Source organism: Alexandromys fortis, unplaced genomic scaffold (genome assembly GCF_014885135.2).
Source record: "Alexandromys fortis isolate MF-2015 unplaced genomic scaffold, M_Fortis_MF-2015_v1.1 scaffold_41, whole genome shotgun sequence".
Classification (NCBI taxonomy): domain Eukaryota; kingdom Metazoa; phylum Chordata; class Mammalia; order Rodentia; family Cricetidae; genus Alexandromys; species Alexandromys fortis.
In genome coordinates, this window is record NW_026067923.1 from 4666557 (window position 1) to 4693470 (window position 26914).

The following is a 26914-nucleotide window of genomic DNA, read 5'->3' on the forward strand; positions in this document are numbered from 1 at the left end:
ACTTTGGAAATCAGTGTGGCGGTTTCTCAAGAAATTCCGGATCAACCTACCCCAGGATCCAGCAATACCACTCTTGGGAATATACCCAAAAGAGAGTACTTTTAATACTCTTATTTAAACAGATTCTGAGGAAGAGCAATCACAAGCCAGGGGTAGATCCTCCAGCCCTTTTCTCCTCGTCCATCATTATAACCAACATTCTTGATTGTAGACTGAAATGCTCTGACTATTTGTCCCCCAGATTAATTGGTTGATGCCTAAGTACCAATGTAAAGTGTTGAAGCCTTTCAGAAGCCATTAGGTCAGAGAGGGTCAGAGGATCCTAAAAAAAAAATCTCCCATCTGCAGATAATTGAAACCTGTAATTCTCATGAAAAAAATCATGTGCAAATTCATGAAAATATGAAGTATTAAAGTGTGGTAAATACAAGTAACTGAGCAACAGTGGCTCACTGGGTTTGAAGGAGAGGTTCCTATTGGTTTTGAGAGTGCTGCTTAGCATATGAGTGCTATGGTAAAGTGAAGTATTAAAAGACATGTGAGGTGATCTACTTTATAATTCAAAGAAAGGAAGAACATTCTAGATATTATGTATATAACCTTTCAAGGGGGCTAATGCATCAGTGCTGGAAGCAGAACCAAGGCATTCTTGTTTCCAGATACCTAATATGTTGTAGTGATGAGGCGAGCAGGCCTGCTTTTTGTTGCCCAGCTCCTGCACGGCTAGCTTTACACCTGAAATAACAACACACAAATTGTATTCATTTAAACACTGTTGGGCCCATTAGCTTTAGCCTCTTACTAGCTAACTCTCACATCTTGATTAACCCATTTCTATTAATACGTATTGCCACTTCACTGTGGCTAACCGGCATGAGTCTAACCACCGTCTTGGGTAGGAGAAGCAAGGCATCTGCCTGACTCTGCTTTCTTCCTCTAGGCATTCTGTTCTGTCTTCCCCACTTACCTATGTTCTGACCTATCAGGCCAAGCAGTTTTCTTTATTAATTAACCAATGAAAACAACAGATAGATAGAAGACTCTCCTACATCAATATGTGCCAGTTGAGTCTGTATTTATATTCATGATGGGAGTTTCTTGTATTAACATCATAAGGAAACTTAGTGTGTGTAGAAAAAAAGAGGCAAGTTGCTTTACCGTACTGTTAATGAATGTTTCTGATATGATGTATTTTGTTCTTTGCATTTGTTGAAACAGATGAATTCATTTTTCATCTGCTTTAAACTCTGACTCACCATTGTATTTAATAACCAGCCAGCATTCCCAAGCCTCAGAATACATACCTTGCTATGTAGTGTCACATTGAACCTTACTTCCATAGTCATCCATGTAGGCTATTATAATTTCATGAACTTCACTCCTATAGTCATAATGTAGGCTGTTATAATTTTGCAAGCTGGCTAACATTAAAAACAAAAAAAAATTAAATAAATAAACTAGAAATTTGTGTTTCAGTCCTGGAGACTAAGGAGCCAAGATTAGCCTCTGATGAGAGATGATCTGTGATTCAAACATTCTTCATTGTTTGGTTGGGCTTAGGGATAGAGGACTTGCCTAGCATGCGCAAGGCACTGGCATTCCTAGTATCACATGTGTCTTAGGGTTTCCATTGGTATGAGGAAACAACATGACCTCAGAACTCTTATAAAATATTTAATTGGCAGTGTCTTACAGTTCAGAGGCTTAGTTTATTATTGCCATAGAATTAATTATGGTGGTACTCAGGAGACATGATGTTGGAGAGAAAACTGAGAGTTCTATATTCTAATTGGCAGTCAGTGGGAAGAAAGAATGACACTGGATCTAACATGAACTTCTGAAACCTCAAAGCTTGCCCCAGTAACATACTTTCTCCAGCAAGACCACATCTACTCAAACTTGGCCATATCTCCTAATGTTATCACTTTCTCTCAGTGTATGGGGGTCATTTTCATTCAAACCATTACAATATATATACGCATGCACACATACACAAACAAGCACAACCCTTTATGCAGGGTCTTACTATATCTCCTCACAAGGTTTGTGTAATTAACTATTTCGTCCTTTTGTAGGGATACTAATTTCAATTATGAAGGTTCTGATCTCACATTCTAATACAACCAAAAATTTTAAATTCTTGTATTTTAATATTATTTCCTTGAGGGGTATAGTTTCAGTATATGAATTTTAGAAGGTCATGATATAGATAATGCCATTCTATGTTCCTTACCTTTTAAATTTTTATTTGTTTATTTAATATATATGTCAAAATAGGTCCTCTGTGGCACAAATAATAAAAACCAAGAGATAGATACTTGGATTGAACCTGATGATTAGAGAAAACATACAGTTAACCACTAGGGAGACCTTTTACCTCTACAAAATCTTCAGACTCAAAGGGTAATCCTGCAATGCTCTCCACCAACCTCAGACTCCAGACTCCACCGAGTTCCTGTCTCTTCCCCCTTATAATCCTCTCTCTGCTCAGCCATATTGCTCCTGTCTCCACCTCCCTAGTCCTTGAATAAAAGGTGTGTAATCCCAAGGTGTGGGATCACCTTAGTGTGACTTCTGTTACTCTTTAAGACAGATTCAGTCTTGTGTTGGCCACAACACAGAGATCAGTCTTCCTCTATTTTCCTGTCTGCTGAGTCATGGGATAAAACATGTGCCACCACTCCATGTCCTGCATGGATGACTGTACAGTTGCTTTGCCTTCTAATCTTCAGGCAAGCTTTACTTATTTAAACACAAATAGTATACCACTATAGTCCACAGCATGCAATCCTAGATTTAAAGCCAACGTACAGGAGTCTCCTATCTCTTCCAGTGTTGTGGGCCCTGGATATTAAACTCAGGTTCTTAGGCTTGGTGGTAAGCACCTTTACCCATGAAGCTATCTTGGTGGCCCATCTTCAGTCTTTTTCTTAGGACCATCCTCATGTAGTTATAGATCCACACAAACACATACAATACCTAGGATGAATAGTTGAAATAGATCTACCCATATAAGCATGAAGAATATTTGATATGTACCTAGCATCTCAAAAATAAACTCTAAGAATTTTTAGTATTCATTATAGGGAAAGGTAAATATTGGAGACAACAATGAAATAATAAATCATAATGAGAAAATATTCTAAAATAATCATGTGTCTCTGAAAACAATATAAACAATGAAAATAAAATTATTAAAAATTATATATGTGTCTATATAATATATAAGTATTTTACAAACATTTTATTATATTTTATATATGATACAATATAGTATTACCTGTAGATATTATATATAAGTGAATAATATAAATTTATATATGTATATTCATGCATACATACATTTATTAAAATATTAAATCTGAAGAAATAATTCAGAAAAAAATGTAGCGTTTATGAAAATAAAAGCATTAATAAGTAAGAACTGTATTACTTGGGTCATTTCACTTCAATTACCTTAAAAGGGTGATGATGGGTTCCTACCAGTATCTGAAAATATAAGTGTGTGTGTGTGTGTGTGTGTGTGTGTGTGTGTGTTAGTGACCACAGAGGCCAGAAAGCAGCATTGGATGTCCTGGAACTAGAGTTACAGGGAGTGGTGAACAGCAAGATTTGGGTGCTAGATTTATCAAAATCAGGTTCTCTGTAAGAGCAACAAGGGTTCTTAAGTACTGAGCTATTTCTCCAGCTTTCTCAAACTAACTCATCCGAGGATCTGAAAATTGCTAAGATGTCAAAGACTACTGAGAAAATGGAAGTCTGCTCAAAATGTGTGAGTCAGGGTTCATCCTCTGATCCTTGGCCATGAGAGACAAGTTTCACATGAACACTGAATAACTTTCTTATGGATAGGAGACTTTCAGTGAGTATCTGGTTGTCTCCAATAAGAGCTGCATAAGGAATTGGATTTGTCAGATGTTGTTTAAGGGACTCTGTCAGAGTTCTATTAGCTCACTAACTTTCCTTCAGTTTCTAGAGCTCTTTCGATGACTCAGCATTAAGCCTCTCAATCATTTCATTTTTCCTTGATAACCAACCATTAGCTGAAGCCTTCCATGAGCATTATGACAACTTGAGATAGTGAAATCTTAACAAGGCTTAGCGGCTGGAGCATTAAATCCACACACTCAAAGGCTGTTGGATTTTCAACAGGTTTTATTTGCATATCTTAAACGTTGCTGATGGTGGTAACATAGGTATGGGATATAGATTTTCAGAAAAGAAAAGCAGGGGCAAAGTATGCCTTTTCTTTCCAAGTAAAGCTTTGCTTTGGAGGCTTGGATAGAATGGTGAAAGCTAGCTTCCTGGTAAGTTGTTACTGACCCTGTAGTGTCCCATTACACAATCTGTCTGAGTTGTCAAGCCATGCAGTGTAGCTGATACACACTTCTCCTCCCTTGATATGACTGAAAGGACAGTCTTCATCTTCTGCTGAGCTGCCATTTCTTCTGTAAAGGACTCCTCTGTCTACCAAAGGGAACTTCTTCAGAGCCTGTATCAGCCTTTGCACTGGTTCAATTCATTTACTAGAATGTTCTCAATCCTTCAGCCTCTCCGAGTGTTACCCTTTCAGTAAAGTCCAAAAGACATGGAATTTCCAGCCAGTTTTGGGATGATTGCTCTCTTTAATAATGTATGTGTCCTTTCAGGTGGCAGTCATTTTTCCATTAGAGCTATTTCACAGTAATAACTGCTCTACCATTTTACATCTAACCCAGATCTCTTGTGTGTAGATGTGTGTGTGTGTGTGTGTGTGTGTGAGTGAGTGTGTGTACATCTGTATTTACATGCACCTGTATATGTGGTATGGCAGGGGCATGGGTAGAGTTTTAAGGGCAACTTTGGGAGTTCATACTTGCTTTCTACTTTTTATAAGGCAATGTCTCATTGTTCTTTGCCAGTATGCTACAAAATCTTTTCTAGCTAATGCAGGGGTTTTCAGGGATGTGTCTACCTCTAGTTTTGTTAAAAGAGCACTAAGATTTCTGATGTGAACTATTATTGGAGCTTTAACTTTAGTTCTAAATATTTGAGTTCAGGTGTTCATGTTTATGTGGCATATTTTTTTTATTCTTACCTCTAGCACTAACCAGAACTCTTGAATACTAGGACTATTAGAATTGTTTTCTAAGATAAGTCTTGCATATGTATCTATAAGATAAAGTTTTGAAACAAATTGCAGGATTTCCCTGCAATAAATAAATTGTTGAAATGATTGCCCTATCTCAAGGGTTAATTGGTGAACGATACTAAGACCTCAAATTCTGTAACTGTTCTGTGAACAATAAAAATATATTTAAAGAAGCACAGTGTTGGATCAGACTGTCTTTCTAAGCAACATATGAAACATAAAGGAGATCTCCCCATAATGCCTGAGCGTGGCAGTGCACTCAGTGTCTGCGGTTCCTTATTTACATGTGTATACTTTAGATTCAACTGAACAATAGCATCTGCTTCCCAGAAAGTTGCTAGAGGAAACTTGTCATGAATATAATCACACATCAAAGATATATAGCCCGTGTTTCTCTTTCACTATTTTTAAAATGTCAAGTCTCCCTTTGTGGGAAGCAGTCTACAGCAACATGTATTGCATTTAATGTCAGAAAGAAAAAAAAATGCATTAGCAATGTAATAGCATAACTTCCAGGTCACATATATTTTGACCATTATTTAAATCAGAAGTCTTTGTAAGTAAAAGGAGTTTAGTTCAAAAGAAGAATATTTTTCTTTACCACTCACATACCATCCTTCTGCTCTAATGCTTCTACTGCATCTGTGATGAAAACATCATTATTTAATTATTATGACATTATTTCTAGAACAAAATTTTACCTCATTATCAAATGACCTTAAAACATTAGTGGCTTAATTTTTGGTGGCTCTCATTGAAAATGTACAGAAGGAAATGATTTTGTGAGCAACTTATATGAAAAAAACAGCATTTATCAATAAATTCAATGTGATAGTTAGTATAGACTGTCAATTTGACAGGCTATAGCATCATCAGAGAGACAGGCCTCTGTATAAGTCAGTGAGTTTCTAGACTAGATTAGTGCTAGGAATGCCGGGAGGGATTATCTTGATGAGGTAAATTGCAGTGGGAAGACCATTCTGACTGGGTGGCCTGGACTGAATCAGATGAAGAATATGAGAGGAGCACCAGCATCCATCTCTCTCTATGCCTCTTTACTGTGGATGCAATTTGTCCAGCCACCTTTCAAGGTCCTGAAACCTGGACTCCCCCAACAATATGCACTGTACCTTCAATATGTGAAGAGAAATACATTCTTTCTTCCTTAAGTTACTTTTACCAGGTTTTTGTCTCAGCATCATTTAAAATAATTAATACAATAAAGGATTGCCTTTGAAAATGATTAAATTCAGTATTGTCAAAATGACATTTGTTTGGTATCACAAACCAATACTGTCTTTATTCTTGATTAAAGAATTTTTATTATATTGTTAAAGAACCACACTATTTTGCATGCATTGATACTAGCATTGGTAAGCTATATATCAAAGCTTTGCATAGGAAGTCATCGTCACTTGCATTCCTGCATCTTGAATACTTGCACATGATGAGTTAGCGTTTAAGAAGCTAATAAGTCGGTCCTCTTTTGCTTCTAATATGGATAATTGATGGAGTGCTTGATGTAATAAAGACACAACAACAATACCTCACTCCCTTCTGTTTGCCAAATCACATCTCTGCTGACTTGTGCAACTGCAGAGAACTTGACTTCTCTTAGTGGTAATGGTAGGCATGGACAGCTATTTCTCCCAAACCATGACTTTTCTTTCACATTTTCAAGATACGTATGCTAAATAAAAAATAATTTAAAAATTTAAATACCATAATCCTGTTAAGAAAGTCTGTATGGTTCCAAATATATTTCAGCAAGTATACTGTTTTTTCCCCCTTTATGCCACGCCTAGGGTGGTGCTTTCCTCACAGAGGTCTTTCTACAAGGAAGCCTATCCTGATTCATGTAGTGAGCAAGGACCCCTGTAAACCTTTGCACGGTGCCTTGTGAAATGCTTTATTCTATAATTATAGTCAATATTTATCTCCTTCCATGAGCAACATTTTAGTAACCCAATGAATTTAACATAGTCCGTCATATATCACTGATGCAGAATAAATGTTGACTTAATAATAGAAATATTCTCTAGTAGTGTGAATGAAGATTAATGGCTGATTACTTACAGTCATCTGCATGGTAGTTATATTACTTATTAAAACATTTCCCTGGGCCCTTTTCAAAGGTGCTAAAGTTAGAGTCCTAACTTTTACTTCTCAGGCACTGTCTTCCTTCTCTTTTCTCATTGTTCTCCCAGATTATCTGATTATCTAACAGCTTTGTAATCAACACTATTCCCTTTAATGATATTGAAGTAAAAACAATCTTTATTTTTCAACCTCAAGGGGAACTATTTTACTTCATACATTTCTTCATAGTTTTTTGGAGATAGGAAACCAGAATCTACATATATGAAAATTAGTGCTGGCAGTATAAAAACTATACTTCTAGTAGAATGGCTTGCACAGGCTTTTATGTTAAACATTTTTGATGTGTGTACTAAGTTCTTGGCTGTTCCTTAGAGTTATATCTTTTGGTTCAGTGGATACTGTGTCAGTAGCTACTTGTATTCTTGATTTGGTAATATTCAAAGAATGAGAAATAATCTGCTAATTGGTGTGATAATTGGAGTTTAGCATCTGTAGCCAAAATTCTTTCAGTCAAACCTCAAAATGACTGTGGACTAGCTAAGTGGCCTTCAGATAGTTAATTAATTAATTTCTTAGTTTTTTTCATCTGCAAAATATAATAATACTATTGTATGGTTTAAATGAATTAACTCATGTAAAGAATTTAGAATATTGCCTGACACAATAGAAGAGCTTTAAAATGTTACTTGTTAATATTATTGCTAATATCATGTTGAAGCTAGTTATTAGTGAAAGATAATGAAGATGTTTAATCATTCATTGGCCAGGCAAATAATGGTTGACATTGATAATAGAAAAGTGTGTGTGTTGGTGTTTCCTTTTCTAGTGCACAAGAATATATTAACACACTGGGCTCTTCTCCAAGCAGCATAGTTAGCAACGTCAAACCCAATTCTAAGCTTGAATCCATATTCCAAGCACCATACTTACATGGTACAGTAAAAAGTAAAGTGTGATGCTTTATTGGAAACCGAAGATTATTCTTACTAAAAGGTTGCTGTTAAATTGTTTCCTGTTAAATTTAAAAGTATCCTGACTTTTTTCATTGATAGATTTTAGCTTTCTTCTACACCCTGTAGAATAGTAAAGATCACACTGGAAAATCAATAGATATTAGCTCATGGTTTATTTACTTGACCACATGTCACAGCAAGCCCACATGTCTCAGTGTCCCTGAAAGTCTCTGTATCACTTTCTATATATCTCACTGACCAAAAAAGCAAGTGTTGTGATTATCTCACAATGGCAGCTGTTACTCTAAAGTTCTACCACATTGTAAATTTAACCAAGGACATAAAATCAACTCCATGAGAGTTTAATTATGCATTATATATGTGATATGAACTGTGTTCACCTAAATACGGATGTATAAAATTGAACAAGCCTAGCAATGTTCATTAAATTTCTTTGCCTGAAAACAAAGAAAATTATCATCATAGATCATAAATTTGCTTTAGTGAAACTGTGTGCCTTGTACAGTTATGTGTTATCATTAACTACTGAGTCAGATCAAAGCTTGTTTTACAAATATGATCCCGACTGACCAATAAATACAATGATTAGATCAAGAGGAGAAAAAGAGCTCTATTTTTTAGATATTAAAAACTTGTGGAGGAAATGCTATTTTTCTTTTCTTTTCATTTCTTTTCTTTTCTAGACTTGTCTGATAAGAAAAGAAAGATTTTGGAGAAAGTCAGAAAATATAAATACAATCTTATAGAGTAATATGGGGATAGATGTATTATTTAGTAGCTTTAAGAAAATCANTCATGAATCAGTTATAATTTATCACGTTCTTACAATGATTATTCATAATTAAAAAACAAAAAAAAACAAACAAAAAGCCAGGCGGAGGTGGCACGCACCTTTAATCCCAGCACTGGGGAGGCAGAGGCAGGCAGATCTCTGTGAGTTAGAGACCAGCGTGGTCTACAAGAGCTAGTTCCAGGACAGGCTCCAAAGCCACAGAGAAACCCTGTCTCGAAAAAAACAAACAAAAATGATTATTCATAATTATAGAATCTATATATATAGTCCCTATCTTAACTTTACTGAAAGTACTCCTATGAACCTTTAAATATGACAAAAACAATTTCATGATGAAGACAAACATACTTGTATATGAAAAAAATGTGATTTGCTTCTATTTTTCTTACAAGTTGGAAGAGGTTGCTTCGTGGTTTTATCTTTAGATGTTGAATATTGACTAAAGTCAGCAATTCCAGGATATTAATCAGAAATATCAGCGTTTTAGCAAAGAAGGAAATGTTTTGTTCTATAGTGTTCAATAACTCATTTTAAATCTTTAAAATACTCTTAATTATACATTTAAGTTTTTTCTTTTAATTTATTCTTTTCCTTCTAACCAGGGTTAAGATAGCCTTAAAGAAGGAGAGGGGAGGATCCTGGGATCATGTGTGGACTTGCCTGTGAGTGCATGTGTACTATGTGTGGGTCTATGTGTGCTATGACGCATATGTGGAGGGCAGAACACAGCTCTCAGAGTTCATTTCTCTGATTCCATCATAGGATCTGGGAATTAAGCTCAGGTTAGATCATCAGTTTTGCTTAACAAGTGATTTTACCCCTGAACCGTCTTGTGGGTTTGAAGGCGGATTGGATTACGTTCTTCATTCTGTTTTCATTTTTAATTACAGGAATATATGTGTGCAGGGCTGTGTGTGATGAGGATAAGCGCACATGAGTGCAGTGGCCAAGGAGGCAAACGATGGCCTTAGATCTCTTGGGCTGGAGTTTCAGGTGGTTATAAACCACCTTGTGGGGGCTGAGAAGTGAGCCCAGCCTTGGTGACAGCAGTCCATCTCTTAACCACTGAGTGCCACTACAACATCTCTGTGCCTACTTAGTTGTTCTGTGGAATCTCAAATATGCTCTCTACTAATGCAGTGTGAGCACTGTCTAAATATATTTTATGTTGCTAATAGATACTCACAGTGTGGGGATTTATAAACAGTATAAGTTTTCAGCTCATAGCTTTGAAGGCTGAATTAGTCAGGATTCACTGTCAGGTGAAGGACTCTATCCTGGGTGATAACTGGGTGGGCAGGAAGCTTGTGATGAGAGGACACAGAACACATATGCTTCAACACCCTCTTTTCAGTTACATATTCCTTTTTTTGCCCCCCCCCCCCGTAGCACCAAACATAACCCTAATTTCCTCCCAGTAGCCTCTTTGCATCTATATATGAGCTACAGATCCACACATGGACAATATGTCCAGACAATACCACACGGGGATCTAGGTGTCACCCCTGTCTAAGACTTGAGGATCTGGCAAGTACCTGCCAATATTACAAGAAACTGATATATTTAAGTCAAACAGAATATATATGTATTACAAATAGGAGCATAGGCAGAGAGATTTGGAACCTACTTTTAATTTATTACAAATAATGAAAAAGCCTTTGCAAGACTATTCCATAGACCTCAAGATACAATAAGATGGCATTGACTTCAAAACATGCTTTGTGCTGCTGAAGGAGGCCAATTGTTGATTCCTGGCAACTAGGTAGCTCAGAACCAAAATAATTACACAGAAACCATATTATTTAAGTCACTGCTTGGCCCATTAGCTCTAGCTTCTTATTTGCTAACTCTTATATCTTAATTTAACCCATTCCATTAATTTGGGCATCACCACAAGGTCATGGCCTACCAACAAAGTTTCAACACATCTGTCCCCAGCAGCTCTCCATGGCTTTTCTCTGACTCCGCCTCCTTTCTCCCAGCATTCAGTTTTGTTTTCCCCACATAGCTCTGTTCCCCTATAGCTCTGCTATAGGCCCAAAGCTGTTCCTTTATTAACCAATGGTATTCACAGAATAACAAGGGGAATCCCTCATCACTGTGCAGTGATGTGAGAAGAATGCCTGACCTTTGTGAGATTTGGTTTCGTTATCTACTACACAAACATAGAGACACCTGCTCTGCTGAGCCATGGTAAGAAGGAGGTGGTGTAAGCACTTCTGAGCAACATCTGGCTCCAGAAGTTTCTTGATAAATTTTGATTGTCTGTGTTAGTTCTTACTATTACTTTTAATGCTTTCTCAGTGTGTGTCCTTTCAGTCATCGGAATGTCTATTAATTCCTGTACTGTCAGCTGCTAAATGTTTCCTTATAATGAAGTATAGTATGCAGAATTAAAACCCGAGCCTCACATAATCATCAGGGAAATTTGTACTTTGTTTGAGGAAGGTTGTCCTGCAGCACAGCTCACCTCCCCTTACTGGGCACTTAGCATACAACTCTCCCTCTTGACTAGGAAGCCACAAAAGAAACTGGTTTAGCATCTACCATGGCCCATGTGTCTTCAACATCCAACTCTTTTTTGCCAAATTCTTTTCTAAAGAAGTAGCAGGATGGCTGGCATATATTCCAACTGTTGGTGCTGCCAAATCAACTCTTTTAAAAGCAGAACAAAACAGTGTTTTCTAACAGCACAGTCACCTGTCTCCTCTCCTCCCCTTTCATTTGAAAATCTTTTGTAAAGTCTAGCTTCCTGACACCAAAAGCGTCAATGAAGCCTGTCAGTTCTGTACTTCCTATTATCCAGTGCAGATTGGAGAAATAAACCTTCCCATTTCCTAATAACTCTTACATTTTTATTTAACAAATAATTTATTTCCAAATATTGGTGTTCAGAGCATTATTTGGACAGGGAGGTGGAGTGCAAGGGTGACTCCTAGCAACATGATGCAGGCAATTTATTTCTTCCTAAAGTACAATGTGATCATGCAGGCACCTCCCCGGGGAATTTACAGCAGATATGCTGGTGATCAAACGCCACAAAGACATTTTGGCCATTGGGGAAAAATTCATTGCTACATTGGGAGTAAAATACCTTAAAGATTTTACAGCATCTCTACTCTTCATTTCTCAGAAACATGTTTTTTGTTTGTTTTTAAGGCTGGACAGACAAGATTAAATTGCACTTTTAACATGAAATGAATTGTGTGAACAATAGGGAAATACAATTTTTTTAAGTTATATAGAATTTGGTGCTTCTTGAATATACAGATCTGGATCTCTAAACTCCTGTCTACCTGGTATGTTGTGTCTGAGACAGTTTCTGCCCTGACTCAAGTTGCCACTCTGCTCTCTATGTGTAGGGTTTCTACACTATTCACAACACCTAGAAAAGTTATAAGTCCTGTTTTCCTCGGAGCTTGGATTCAGGTTCATAAGAGGGACATACAGATGTAGGCATGGCATTTGCTGGTACTCTTAAGGTTCTGAGACAGCTGTGTCACTTTTGTGTGGCACATGGATCAGTTTTCAAATAGAGCTTTAGGGTGGAGTGAGGGGTATGTGCAAAAAAGTCTCAGCATGCCCTTGGAGATGCCATTTAGATTTATTTAACTTTTGAATTCAAATTAAGGTATGTTCTGGAAATACACACACACGCACAAGCACACACACACACACACACACACACACATATATATATCATTGCTGATAAATTTCAGAAGCATCACTAAGAATAACATTAAGCATTAAGAAAGGCATACCCAAGGGACTAAAGAAATATATCAGATTGATTATATATTGAATGAAATACAGAAATGGGTAACTGTGTCTGGAGTTTTTCTTAGTTCAGTAACCAGAGGTTGTTTTAAGTTATTTTTTCTATAATATTTGATCCTTTTTGAATATAAAGAATTGTCTTAAATACTAACTTCTTGATATTGTAGCTCATGAAGGAATGAGTCATTGTATCCTCTTACTGGTCTATGACATGAGAAAGGTATCTAGAGTTTTTTGTCTTTAAAGAAATATAGACTCAAAAAAATGTGAGGAAAGGATTTTTCAAAATTAAATTTGTGTCTTTTTATTATTACTCTGGGCATGGAATAAAATGTGAAATAACCAATAAATTAATAATGACAGTCTTAACTATTGAATGCTACAAATTCTTCTTCTTTTTTTTTTTTTTTTTTCATTTCAGCTCTCAGGAGAAGTAATTTTACAACTTGCCAGTGAACCTGTTCTGCCCTTCAGTGCCCTTGATATAGCCCTAGGAGTTCAAAACAGCCTTAGAGGTAAGTGTTCTTTAAATGCTTATAATTTTGATGAGTGAAAATGTTTTCAAATACTTTGAACAAGGACTAAATAAAGTATCCAGTGTCTTAAAAATTATCACAATGATTTGGCTGTGTTCCTCTGAGGGGAAAATGAGAACAGTTGAAAAATGTTTAAGCCACCCTGTAGTCAGAAACGAGAGAGACCTTTGTGTGACAGAAGGCAGTGTGTCACAGACTGGAGGAGTTTGACTGCCCTCGTTCGTCATGCAGAGATTTGAATTTCAAGTCAGAGGTTCTGTAACTATCCACAGATTCACTGTGACTAGCAGTTCAGGAATCCCACTTTTCCTATCATTGGACACATGAAATCCGAAGTTCCTCCTTTGGGACTGGTTACTGTGGAATGCGGTTCGCGTTCCTGGCTCATGTCAAAGGCAGCAGTGAGGAAACCGGAGAATCAGTTCCATCGTTTCCATCTCAGTCCCTCGCATATAAACATCTGCAGCACTCAGACCCTCACCTTCCAATTAAGCTCTTGCTTGGCTTCATTAACTAAAAATAAAGGGGGAGACTGTGATTAAGGTTGTCATTAATCTGAGTAACATATTCTGTTAGCACATCTTTAAGGAGTCGGGGATAGAAAACTACTCAATTGGAAAGAAAACCAGTGTTTTAGCTGCAGTGTTTAAAGTGTCCCTTGACAACAGAGCAACATCCAAAGATTTATAATAACTTGGAATTGAAGACATTTTTAAGTTGAAGCCATTCTTCCTTAAACAATTATCCAAGTTTATCTATTTATTATATGCTGACTATTATACTGGATGACAATGGCTTTGCCAGCTCTTTTACCTACTCTTGTTGATCTCTGTAGCTCTCCTCTTCCATGCTTCCACAGGCTCCCCTCACTCCGAGGTTGCCATGGCTACTTGTGTCACTCTGTCACCACTTTACATTTGCTATTTCGAGAATATCTGAAGCTCAGAATCAGGGTAGTGAATCACGTGGCATTTTACAAAATAACCATAGAGCAGGTACAGAAAATAAATAGTTCTGTGAATAATAACCTTTTCACAAAAATTTTATTTTTTAAAAAAATCTTTTCCATTTGTTCTAGAGGCTGTTTTTCTTTCTTTTTTTAGCATCGGAAATTTAGCCTCTATAAAATTCTTTTGGTCTGGAAGATCGTACTTTGAACTTCCAGAGAACAAAAGAAGAGGCTTTTTACATTATGACATCCTTGTCTGTCTGTAAAGTATCATGCATGAGATACTTGAAAACATCAACATTGTCTAATAGGATTATAAAAAATTCTGCAAAATTGCCTATGATCAATGCCTGTGCAAGAAAGAAAAGTAGAATTAAATTTAAAAAGGTTAAAGAAATTAAGGAAGTAAAAACATAAGTATTAACAAAATGATTTTAAATCAGGGACATTTGCTGCTTGATTTTTTTAAATAATTGAGTTTATTTTTAAATACCATCAAGTAAGCATAGTAGTTTATTATTATAACAACTACTAACATTTTTATAATGCAGAGCACTTCTAGGACTCAAAAAGATCTATTATTCATGGTGAGAGTTATATTATTATTCCAGTTTTGATGAGCAGTTAAAGACCCCTTTCAATTTAAGCCCCATCTTTCTCTCAAGAGAAATAACATGTTACAAATCATTTTTCATGAAACCCTGTTGTACTTCACTGGATCTCCTAAAATGATTCAATAAGTATGTTAAAAATTCACTGACTATATATGGCATGCTTACCTCAAATAAAAAAAAATAGAGGGGGCATGAGGGGAAGACATACCAGTTTTGTTACATGTTGCTTAAACCTCAAAAAAAAAAAAAAAAAAACCCCTGAAGGCCAGGCATTAAGTACAAGTTGAAAATTTTATATGTCATTGTGATCTCCACAAAAACAGCTTAGAACAATGGTATATGTACAAACAGCTTAGAACAATGGTGTGTGCTAAAGCAGTTTAGAACAATGCTATGTGAGAGCAGCTTAGAAGAATGGTGTGTGGGAGCAGCTTAGAACAATGCTGTGTGAGAGCAGCTTAGAACAAGATGTATGTAAGAGCAGTTTAGAACAATACTGTGTGAGAGCCGCTTAGGACAATGGTGTGTGCAAAAGCATAGTTAGAAGGACTTAAAAGAGAATAAACAGATAGGAACCAACCAAGTATATGTGATGGTAGTCAGGTGAAGAAGGTTGGCATATTTTTGTTTTGATGATGATGGTGTTGTGAGGAGGCAAAATTTGATTACAAAGGAAAGAATGAATAACTGGCTTGATTTTCTTGAGAAGGAGATACCTTTAGTTTTAGGGCTTTGCTATGTTAAAGAAAGGTGTTGGCTCATTTGTGACACATTAAAAAAAGTTGCAGACTAGATAAACAGCAAGGATTTATAGCTCATGGTGTATAGGGCCGAGAACCCCAAGATTCAAGCCCAGCATATTCAGTCTCTGCATCCTGGTGCCCAGATGCTGATGGTTTTCTCTAACCTCACAAGACAGGGAAGGATGAGAGGTATTTGGGTCTCTTACATGAGAGTGTTTGTCTTATACCCTAGCCATTTCACAAAGTCCAGACTGACTAATGTAATTCATCTGGGGGTTAGGATGACAGGATATTAACATCAAGAGAGGAAAGCATCTAGAACAAAGTGGGAGTAGAAAAATTTGTCCCTAAAATATGAAGAAAGATATAGAACGTGGTAAATGGTAAGTGTGCATGCATGGGCAGCTTGTATATAATGGTTCTGTTGGACGTATCCATATTGGGTCCATGGTCCACATTGATGAGGACGACTAACCAGGTTGAAGTGTGGGCATGTAAGGTCTTCTCAAGTCTCTTTATTAATAAAGAATAAAGTAATTGTGTAGGGACAATGAGAGATGAGAGAGAGGAAAGTGTGACAATTTCTTAGAGACCCTAGAATGTGTAATTTAATAACTATATATTGTAAATGTGATAATTCAGCATAATTATACAATTTTATACCTTCAGATGGAGACATAGTGCTGAATGAGAAAAATTATTCCCTGGCATGCTGGTTAAGCTCTTAGAGCAAAACTGAGGCAAATACCTTTATTTCATCTAAATAATCTGTATACAAGAGCCTTCTGTAATGGTGATTCAGGAAAATGCAGAATAATACTTTTTTTTATAAAGAATAGATATTCTTGACGAAGTTTGAAGGTTGAAAAGGTATGACTTAAAGCTAACAACTTTATGATCTTAGTCAATCCTGATGCTTCAGTTTGTGCTTTGGGAATCTGCATCCCTAACGCCTAGGGTGCTTCTTTGCTCCCAGCATATAGGAGATAACACTGAAAAGGTATCCTCACTGCTCTGAGAGGTACCTCAGAAGATTCTTAGTTTCCTTTTTAGGACAAAGGATCAAGAAGATCATAGTGACTATCATTTTCTTCCATTTCATTAACTGAGACCTAAGTTGTCAAAAATAAGCAAGAATTAATTCAGATTTATGATTGTTCAGATTGAGAAGTGATTTAGAAATCTCTTTTACTCTCCCGGGCCTAGTCACAGACAAGACATGGCAGACAACATAATCCAGACGTTATCAGGTAGAGAAGCAATTAAATTAGAGCAGCGCCAGGCTTGGGTTATAGCAAGAAGACAAATCACTCATCAGGTCAGTGAGATGTCTCAGTAGAAAGATGCTGAGAGCCTTAGCACTGCCCTTCACCCAGATCCTATGGGGTGCATTATTCTGAAAGCATCCCTTCTACATGAAGAAACTAGAACTTTGCCTGGACTTTACATGTAGCCAAAGCTAGTAATACACTTTGAGGTCACTTAAGACATAAGACTGCTATCCTCCTGTGTACTCAGCTGTTTAACCTACCTTCAAGAAAACAACTAAGCTTCTTGCTTTAAATTTTCTATGTAATCAACTTTTACAGGCTAATAATGCATAACTTAAATTATGTGCTTTTCCATGCCCCTGGAAAGCAAGACATGAGTATATGTATTAATGTGTACTTAAAACTATTTGTAAGAAAAAAATGTGTTTAATAAGTTAATATCCACCATAAATGTTGCACACAACGTATGCATATTGTTTGATAAACAATCTTCATGGTACTCTGTTTTCTGGATCATTTGCAGTCAGTGACTTCATCGCTTGTAACTCTGTTAAAGATTGCTGTACTCTACTCAAGTTGATTCTTTCTGTGCTGTTCAGAAAATGAGAGCCAAGCTCTTTGTTATAGACACACAGTCAGAGCCAGGGAGAAATGTATTGACAAGATAGCATTCACATAGGCATAGCTTCATTCTATGACAGAAAACACCAGAATAGAAACAAGCAACAGAATTGAAATCTGCCCTTGCTCTTGGTTAAATGGTATCAAGGAGAAATATTTTATTATTTTTTTTCTAACTCCAGTGCTGACACATTCTTGGCACTATGAGGTTCTTATTAATGTGTTTAAACCAACACAATACTCACATGTAGAAGAAAGCTGACTCCCACACGTTGTCTTGTGACTTCCATACATGCACCATGGTACGTGAGCACACACACAAAATAAATAAATGTGTAAAAATGAAAACACTCTACATCTGGCCCAACTTATTAACAACCCTCTCTAATTAGGAACATGCCACTATAGCAAGAAAAATCATGACTAAGAGATGAAACCTTGGTTATTCTGTGGGGATTTATTTCCATTTGAGATCAAATACTGCTGTCTAAATGCAGCCGTTTTCATGTGATCCTAAGGTTTATGTGGGCTCAGGAAGGAATGCCTACCTTCTTATTGTTTTCTTAGGCTGCCTTTTCTACAGGTGAAGAACTTTGCCTTTCACACTTAGTGATTTTCACTGTTTTATGTCTCATGGTAAACTCCTTGGGTACTGCCATGTTCCTTTAATTCAGAGATTAGATTTTAGAGTTACCCATATTAAAATCTCAGTGACAGGAAAATAAAATGTAGCAAACATAGTTTAAAATTCTTTTAATACCTTGTGTCTAAATATTTGTTCAAAGAGCTGCGGTTTGTAGTCTTCAACATAGACTTTTTTTTCCCTTTTGATATTTTAGTCATCCTAACTTAAAATGATGAAATATTCTCTGCTTTCTAATCTGCATGAACCTGTTCAGTGACTATCATATTGGTTATAACTGTATTTCCAATACATATTATTTCAAGGTGCTAATGTATAAATATGATGATGATGTCAATATTTAAGTGATTGATTTTGTCAACAATGCTAAACACTCCACTGTACTAAACAGTTTATGTAGTGTGTTAAATGAAACACACATTTTTGCTGCTTAATACAAGCTTAAATTGCTGATTTATTTCTCACTTTGTTTTGACACTCAGCAGTGATTAGTCTCAAGTTCTAAATTATAGTAAAGGAAAAGAAAGGTGACCTTCAAGGCTGAGCAATAAAATACTGTTTCTCTTGACTGCCAGCAGCGCAAGGACTAAGGTCTTTGAAACCCAATTGCATTTTCAGTACCGTAATTTTTACCTCTTGACAATTGGCCATCTTGTTTATTTATGATACTAGTTTATGGTCACAGCCAACCATTCTCCACTGTTCCCACAAGCACTAGAAAGAGGGATCATTTACTAGTGAATAATTTGATTGAGTTGATTTACTGCATCTTTCTTGAAAGCATGCTTTGACTGAGTGACCTTGGCTCTTAATATTTGGTCAATAACAAAAAAAGAAAAATGAATATATTTATCCATTGCTTGGGGAGATGGAGTGGAAATAGTGGCTTATAAGGTAAATGATGCACTTCAGATGTACTTCTGTGTGTTTTAATGCATGTGTGTGCATGCAGGTGCACATGTGCACAGTGCACACATTAAGAGACCAAAAGACAAGACTTGCTGCTCTTCCTTTGTCCTCAAGTGCTACGTGTCTTTTAAGGCAGGGTCTTTCAGTATCCTGGACTGAGCAACTAGTTTAAGATGGGTGCCAGTTAGCCCAGGATCTGCCCTCCTCTGACTCCACAAAGGTGGAATTCTAAGCCTGTGCCAACACCTTTAGCTTTTCATGTGGATGCTATGGATTGCTCTCAATTGGTCATGATTTTAAAGCAAGCCCTTTAACGACTTATATATTTTCCTCAGACTCCTTAGATGGACTTTTGATTTAAAAAAAAGTCAAGTCTGAAAGATTCTCTTAGAAAGTGATAACACTAGATTGTTGGAGTAGAGTAGGCATTAAGGAAACAAAAAGTAAAGCAAGCTTATAGTTTGGGAACCTGCAAACACACTAGAGAATGGGAAACTAATAATCTCACTCAGTTAGTTTCTCATCTTTGCTATATTTTACTAATAAAATACTACTTTACAATAATCAATGACTATAGAGTTGTTATATTTTTTTTACTTTCCAGAAGTCTGAATATTAATTATTAAAAGTCATTGTAAAAATTGCGTGAGCCCAAATAAGGAGAAGTAATTTCCATTTGATCTGGCTATGTACAAATTTATTTAGTGTAAGCCAGAATTAGTAGGAAATATAATTTTGAACACTATGGCTAGTTGCCACCTTTGGATTGTCTCAATAAATTTAAATACTGTTGGAAGCTTTCCCCTGTTCTTTGAATAACTGGCAATGCTAATTTGATGGGACCTTTTTTGTTCTTATTAGCTTTGACAGTTTATTGATGTCATTTGCTACATTTGGAAGGAGGGCAGAATTTTCAAGGTGTTGGTGCAGAGGCCAGGATTTAGAGTACTGTTATATTAGTAGCTTAACTTTTTAAATGTCACAAGCAATTGAAACACATATAATGTGCTAATTTTCTTCCTGAGTAATATAAAACAAATTTCCCAGTTGGAAAAATAAAATTATATGCTGAAAAAATGGCATGATTCTTGTTCTAAGCCCATCTGTCTCCATCTTGCTTTTAATTACCACCCGTGTCAACTCTGCACTAGCTGCCACGTGGGGAGTCCTCTCCCTGCTCACCTCGTTCTGTGAACTCCCCTTGAAGTTCAAGGCCATCTAAATTCCAAAGATTCCAAAAGCAAATTTTACTTTCCTTCCATGCATTTTGACAGTGCTAGATCTCCAGTTCTGTTCATAATAAGAATGTCTGAAAACACCTTCTTTATGTGCTAAGTATTTCACAGAACATTTCTCCAGTCCTCTCAGGAAACCAAAAGGGTTGAAAAATATTTCTAAAAATAGATTTTGCCTTGATCCTCACCTTATTTACATATTAATTCTAACTAGATGACACATTATTGATCAGCACCCAAACCATTGAAATATTTGAGAAACCATGGTGCAAAAACAGACTCTAATCTATTTTTATGATGTTGGTGTTGGTCTGTCAAGGTAGAGTTTTCTTCCCCATGGTATTTCTTTGAAACGACTGATTCTGCTTATTTTTCAAATAATGTTCCTTATTTGATATTCTATGTTCATGCTTCTCTTCCTATTTTTTGGAATCATGTGTTTACTTTCGTTCATCTCTTGTTGCACAATTTACTGTTAGTCACTCATCTCCCTTTGAGATGACCCTTTTCTTCTCCAAGGGTCCCATTGGATGTGTTTCCTCTGCTTTTGACTGCAGTTCAGAATGAACAGTGCAGTGCAGTGACAGCAGTCTGATGCCCACCTTTTATTTTCCTTACACTCCTTCTATAATAACTTATAATGTTAAGAAATTTTCAGAATGCATTATTAACATAAAATCCCATGCTTATGAAGTAACAAAATCTCAATCTATTACTCTATACATTTTGAATCAATGGTTAGTTTTAATAGTGTTTTGATCATTTTGTTGGTTTAGTTGCTTTGCCTAGCTTGTCTGTTCAAGGCTCTGGGTTTGTTTTCCAGCAACAAAATCATAAATAATTCTTAACTTCACTTGTAATAGAATCTAATGATATGCCCTCATGTTCAGCAATTTTACTTAAAACTTGTTTCTTTCATTTTTTTGAATTAGCCAGTGTAAAATTAAACTCACATATATGCTTAAATATACAGCTTCAAATTTCTTCCTGAGGTAAATAATGATAAGAATGTGTAGTACATGAATATATACAGTTCACTTCAGAAAGCTTTGGGGTCTGAATAGGCACCTCAGTGGCTAAGAGTACTACAGCTCCTGCAAAGGACCCAGGTTCAATTTCCAAAAGCCACATGATAGCTCAAATCTGTCTGTATCTCAAGTTCTAGGGAATCTATTATCCTGTTCTAGGCTCCATTGGCTCCTGGGAATTCGGTGTTACACATACTTATATGCGAGCAAAATATTCATATTTATAAAAATAAATGTGTCCTTTAAAAAGAACAGAAAGCTTTAGCTCTCTTTCCCAAAGCTGTCAATAGTCAGATCTATACCTCCCTGCACAGTGGCAGCATCTGTGAGTTACATAATGTGTTCATGGTTCATTTTCTATACCAGGCAGGCAGGGATGGGAGCAGAACTCACTTCATGTAGTGTTAGGAGATTAGTTACTTTTCTGCTGTGATAAAATATTATCACTAAAGCAAGTTGTAGAAGAAAGAGTTATTTTGGCTTTAGGGTCTAGAAGAAGAGAGAAGTCCAGGTTGGTGGGGAGGCATGGCAACAGGAAGTCAGAGGACAAATCTGAGAGACACTTCTTCAACAGCAAAAACAAAGCACAGAGAATGAACTAGATGTGGGCAGAGTGAATTCTCAATGCCCATTCCCAGAGGGGTGCTACCTACAGTAAGACTCCATCTCCTTAAGACTTCACCACCTCAAACAGCATGGCCAATTGGGCACCAATCTTTTAAATACGTGAACCTATTGGGGCAATTTCTCATTTAGATCTATGCAAAGTAAAACTCCATGCATACTCCATGTACTGTTGGGGAAAGAGCATTCCTGTAGCTTTGGGGACATAGGCCATTCCATTTACTTGTGGACTCAGAGCTCCTTGTATACAGTGGTGTGGGGAGTCATTACCCAACAAACACTCTATTCAGGAATCCTAAAGTACTCTTGAATGAAGTTTGCCCTGGTTACCTGGACTATTAGATAACTTGTACATTCAAGAATAAAATGTTAGGTGATGGTGGCACATGCCTTTAATTCCAGCACTTGAGAGGCAGAGACAAGCAGATCTCTGTGAGTTCAAGGCTGGACTGGTCTACAGAGTGAGTTCCATGGCTGTCTTCAAAGCTACAGAGAAACTCTTGAAAAACAAACAAGAATATAATACTAAAGTATTTTTTAAAAAGTGGCCAGTGTCTAATCCTTCTCAAAATATCCTTTTATCATCTTTCCTAAGAGGATCCTGCATGCATTCATTTGACCATAGTTACTCGTGATCTTCTTTAACAATTTTCTTTAAATTTATATATTTTTATATCCTCTGTAAAATCAAGTCTGACTTCTCTGAACATTATTCTTGATTTAGCTCCCACACATCTTTCTTTACCTGAGTGCTGTTTAAGGAACCAGCTGAGATGATACATTGTGGTTTCTAGTGAAGAAGACAGCATGCAGAATAGAAAATATAGTATAATAAAGCACTGTTGCTCCATTGGCTGACATCATATTGGCAATATATTTTCTTTTCTTTAATGGTGATATGATATTTTTAAGGCTGACATTAAGTAACTTATGTCTTCTTCCAAATAATCTCAATTATGCTTTCAACCAGTGTATTATACCAATCACGTCATCCTTTTTGTGTTGTTTTACATCAGAGAGGTCTAACCAGTAATTGTGTATCTGTTAGTGCCTTTAAAACTGTGGTAAGCTCATGGATACAGCAGTGGTTTCTGAGAAATGTTAGTAAATAAAAAAGGCTGTGATTGTATTATGGAAAAAATGCAATATTTGAGTACAACTGATATATTTCCTCCATAATTTAAAAGGAAATGGAGGGGAATTTTTAAAACTACAGTTGCAAAACAGAACCAAATCATACATAAGTGCAAATAAGTTAATATCTAAAACTTTCTGGAATGAAATGAAGAAGGATGCTAAAAAGAAATCCCACACTAGGAGCTCATAACTGAATATAATAGAGGGTTATTTATTTAGGGGTAGACTCACAGATCACAATCCTCTGAATAAGGAACAGGAACCGAATCATGCCACTGGGAGATAAGCCAGAAACATGGTTTACATTGATATGTATATTATAAGAGGCCATGCCCAAGTGGCCAGGTAACTTAAAGTCTACTAGTGGTAGCTATTCCTACAGCACCTCCCCTTTTGTTTAAATAAGGAGTTTTAAGCCTAATACAAAATTTTCTAAGGTGTCCTGTGAAGGTGAAAAAATGGCTAAGTTCCAACAATATTGTTGGGTATAATTGCAAATTGTCTCTGAGTATTCTGTAGGGTTTTTCTGAGGTTCCTATTTGGAGTTCTGGCCAGAACACTTTTTAAAAAAAAAGTGCACCATTTCAGCTAACCAAGCTGAAACCATCTTGAGTAACTGGTACCCAAAACAGATCTTATAGTAACGCTATCAGCATCATGACATCATATCAACCAGGTGGAGTTGTTGTGGGGCCCCATGTTCTTCCAGGAAACTTCAAAGATTACTGCAGGGAAATTCATTGTTCATTGTGGAAACTTAAATATTATTTATACGGACATATATTCAATGAATGGTACAATAGAGACAAAATAGTGTGAAAAGAGTAAATTGCTTTTCTAAATTTTTTCTTCCTCTTATCCCATACCATGGCTCCTGAAATGAGACAGAAACTCTAAATTTTTAGTTTAACAACATGCTTTAATGTAGAGAAAGAAGGAGTCATTGTCCAACTCCAAAACCAGCTCTCTCTCCCTCCCNNNNCTCTCTCTCTCTCTCTCTCTCTCTCTCTCTCTCTCTCTCTCGCTGTGTGTGTAAATGTATATGTTTTGATCACCTATCCTTATAAGTTATATTCCTTTTTTGATTATCTTTATTGGATAGTTATTTTTCCTTTGTCAGCATACAAACATCCAGGGTCTCTTGAATTTTTGAAGATGTGTATTTTCCAATAAAGACAAGACCATAACCATGCCCCAAGCCTATATGGTTTTCTTACCACCTGTATGGTTGTCACCCCTGTGGATGAGCCATAATTTCTCTTTCTCAAGAAATTTCTTTTTAAAACTGAATCCTTATTAATTTTGATTGTATTCATAATTTTTCTTCTCCTGTTGAAACAAGAGCAAAACCACTCCCCCAATGTAACACTTGGCTTTCATTGTGAGGTCAACACATCTTTGGAATACACTGGCTGAATTAATTCAGAAGACTTTTCTATTATAAAATGTCTCTCTGCTGCTGTTGTCCCATCTCAATAGTGTTAAGAAAATTCAAGATCAATAAATCATTATATAATCTTTTATGGGGGATATTTTCCATACCTTTCTGTTTGCTTAACATATTCTTTATAGTTAAATTTGATCTTTCTATAACTACCTGACCTGTAGGATTTGGGGTATACTACAATATGTTTTTTATTATAATAAGCAAAAAAAAACATTTAATTTTCTTAGAGACATATGCTGGAGCATTATCTGATTTTTTTTGTGCAGTTATACTCATAATGGCCATAAATTCTAATAAATGTGTGATTACTGAATCAGCTTTTTCTAAGCTCAAAGCAGTTGCCCATTGAAAGCCTGAATAAATAGCAATGCTGTAATGTACATATTTTAATTTCTGCAAAGTGAAACACATCTATCTGCCAGATTTCATTCCTTTGATTACTTTTTGGGTTATTCTCTGAAGGTAGTTGTGTTTGGTTATAGAAAGAGCAAGTAGGACATTTTTCTTACACTCTCCTTAGCTTGTTGTCATGTAATGAAAACTTTTTCTTTAAACATTTGCTAATAACATGATGTTTCTTATGAAATTCAGAGGCCTTCAACACATTTTCAATCAACAATTGATAAATTTCTGCATTACCTTGTACTATAGGACTTAGCAGACTCATATAGGATCAGATGTGTGTTATGTATAAGGGACTGAGCCGATTCCTGATTATATATTAAACCTGATTAATTCCACTGGCAGAGAAAATTTCCAAACAACTTTGTACTTATTCTGGATTATCTGTTATAAATTCAGTGGTTTCAATATGCAAGACAACTCTTTTGGCATATTATGAATCAGTAACTTTTTAAAGAGCTTCTTCAAAATTCCTTAGTAGCATGAGAATAATATATAATTCTGCCTTTTGGACAGAATTATATGGGCTTTGTTCCACCTTACTTAAATCTTCTGATTTGTATCCTGCCTTTCCTGATTTATTTGCATCAGAAAAAAAATGAACAGGCTCCAATTATTGGTATGTCCCGTACAATGCAGGTAAGGATCCAAATAGTTCTCTTTATAAGGTTAATTCTTTCACTTTTGGGATAATTGCTATTAATCTCTCTGAAAAACTTAGCACAAGCTCTTTGCTGAAGTCCATTTTCTTCGCATGATTTTTTAATTTTATCAGAATAAAAGGCACTATAAACTCTGCTGGGTCTATACCTACTATTTGAGGAATTCTCAATTTTTCTTTTATAATTAATTCAGACTTATTCCATATAAGTTTTAAATTTTTTACTTTGTTAATTTGACAAAAAATATTCGTTCTAAGATAATATCTACCCTTTGCATTAAAATTTCTATAGGTGAAATTTTGAAAGTCAATATGAATAAATGCAATTAAGATTTGGATTCACCCTGTACACATGTGCCTGTTGTAATTTTTCCTCAATCATTGTCAGTTCCTTTTCTGCTTCAGCTGTTAATTCTCTGGGACTATTTAAATCTTTGTCACCATCTAAGGTTTTGTTTAAATGAACTGTTAGATCAGATGTTATCCCAAGAGCAGGTTGTAGACTGGATATGTCTCCTAGAAAACTCTGACAGTCATTAAGAGTCTGTAATCAATCTCTCCTAATTCATGCATTTTGTGTTCTAGTTTTCTGTATATTTATTTTATAACTTATGCAATTGACAGAATCTTCTCTTTGTATTTTTTCAGAAGCAATTTGTAATCCCCATTTTGGCAAAATTTTCTTTACTTCTTCAAACATTCTTTCCAAAGCATCTATATTTGGATCATATATCAAAATGTCATTCATTTAAAGGTAAATTACAGATTTAGGAAATTTTTTTACATATTATTTTCAATGACTGACTTACAAAGTATTGGCATAGGGTGGGCTATTGAGCATTTCCTGTGAAAGGATAACCCATTGGTATCTCCTAGTAGGTTGAGAATTATTCTAAGTAGGCACTATGAAGGCAAATTTTTCTATGTCCTTTTCTTGTACAGGTATGATGAAGAAACAGTCCTTTAAATGAATAACTATAAGAGGCCATCTTTTCGGTAGTCAAAAAGGCAGAGGAATTCCAGATTGTAGAGGGCCCATAGATTGAATTACCTTGTTGACAGCTCTTAGATCTGCCACCATTCTTCATTTCTCACATTTGTTTTTTTTTAATTTATTTATTTATTAATTAATTAAAGATTTCTGTCTCTCCCTCACCGCCCCTCACCATGGCCTCACCTTTCCCTCCCCCTCCCCCAATCAAGTCCCCCTTCCTCCTCAGCCCAAAGAGCAATCAGGGTTCCCTGCCCTGTGGGAAGTCCAAGGACCACCCACCTCCATCCAGGTCTAGTAAGGTGAGCATCCAAACTGCCTAGGCTCC

General features: G+C 36.1%; 1 protein-coding gene across 6 annotated transcripts in view; it reads left to right on the forward strand.

Annotated features, from left to right (window-relative positions):
• Naaladl2 (N-acetylated alpha-linked acidic dipeptidase like 2) overlaps window positions 1–26914 on the forward strand; it is a 1236187-nt gene that overhangs the window by 1148885 nt on the left and 60388 nt on the right. For all 6 annotated transcript variants that reach the window (XM_050142050.1, XM_050142054.1, XM_050142052.1 and 3 more), the window contains one exon: window positions 13197–13290. In XM_050142050.1, coding sequence (XP_049998007.1) covers window positions 13197–13290 — 94 coding nt within the window. The remainder of the gene's footprint in view (window positions 1–13196; window positions 13291–26914) is intronic.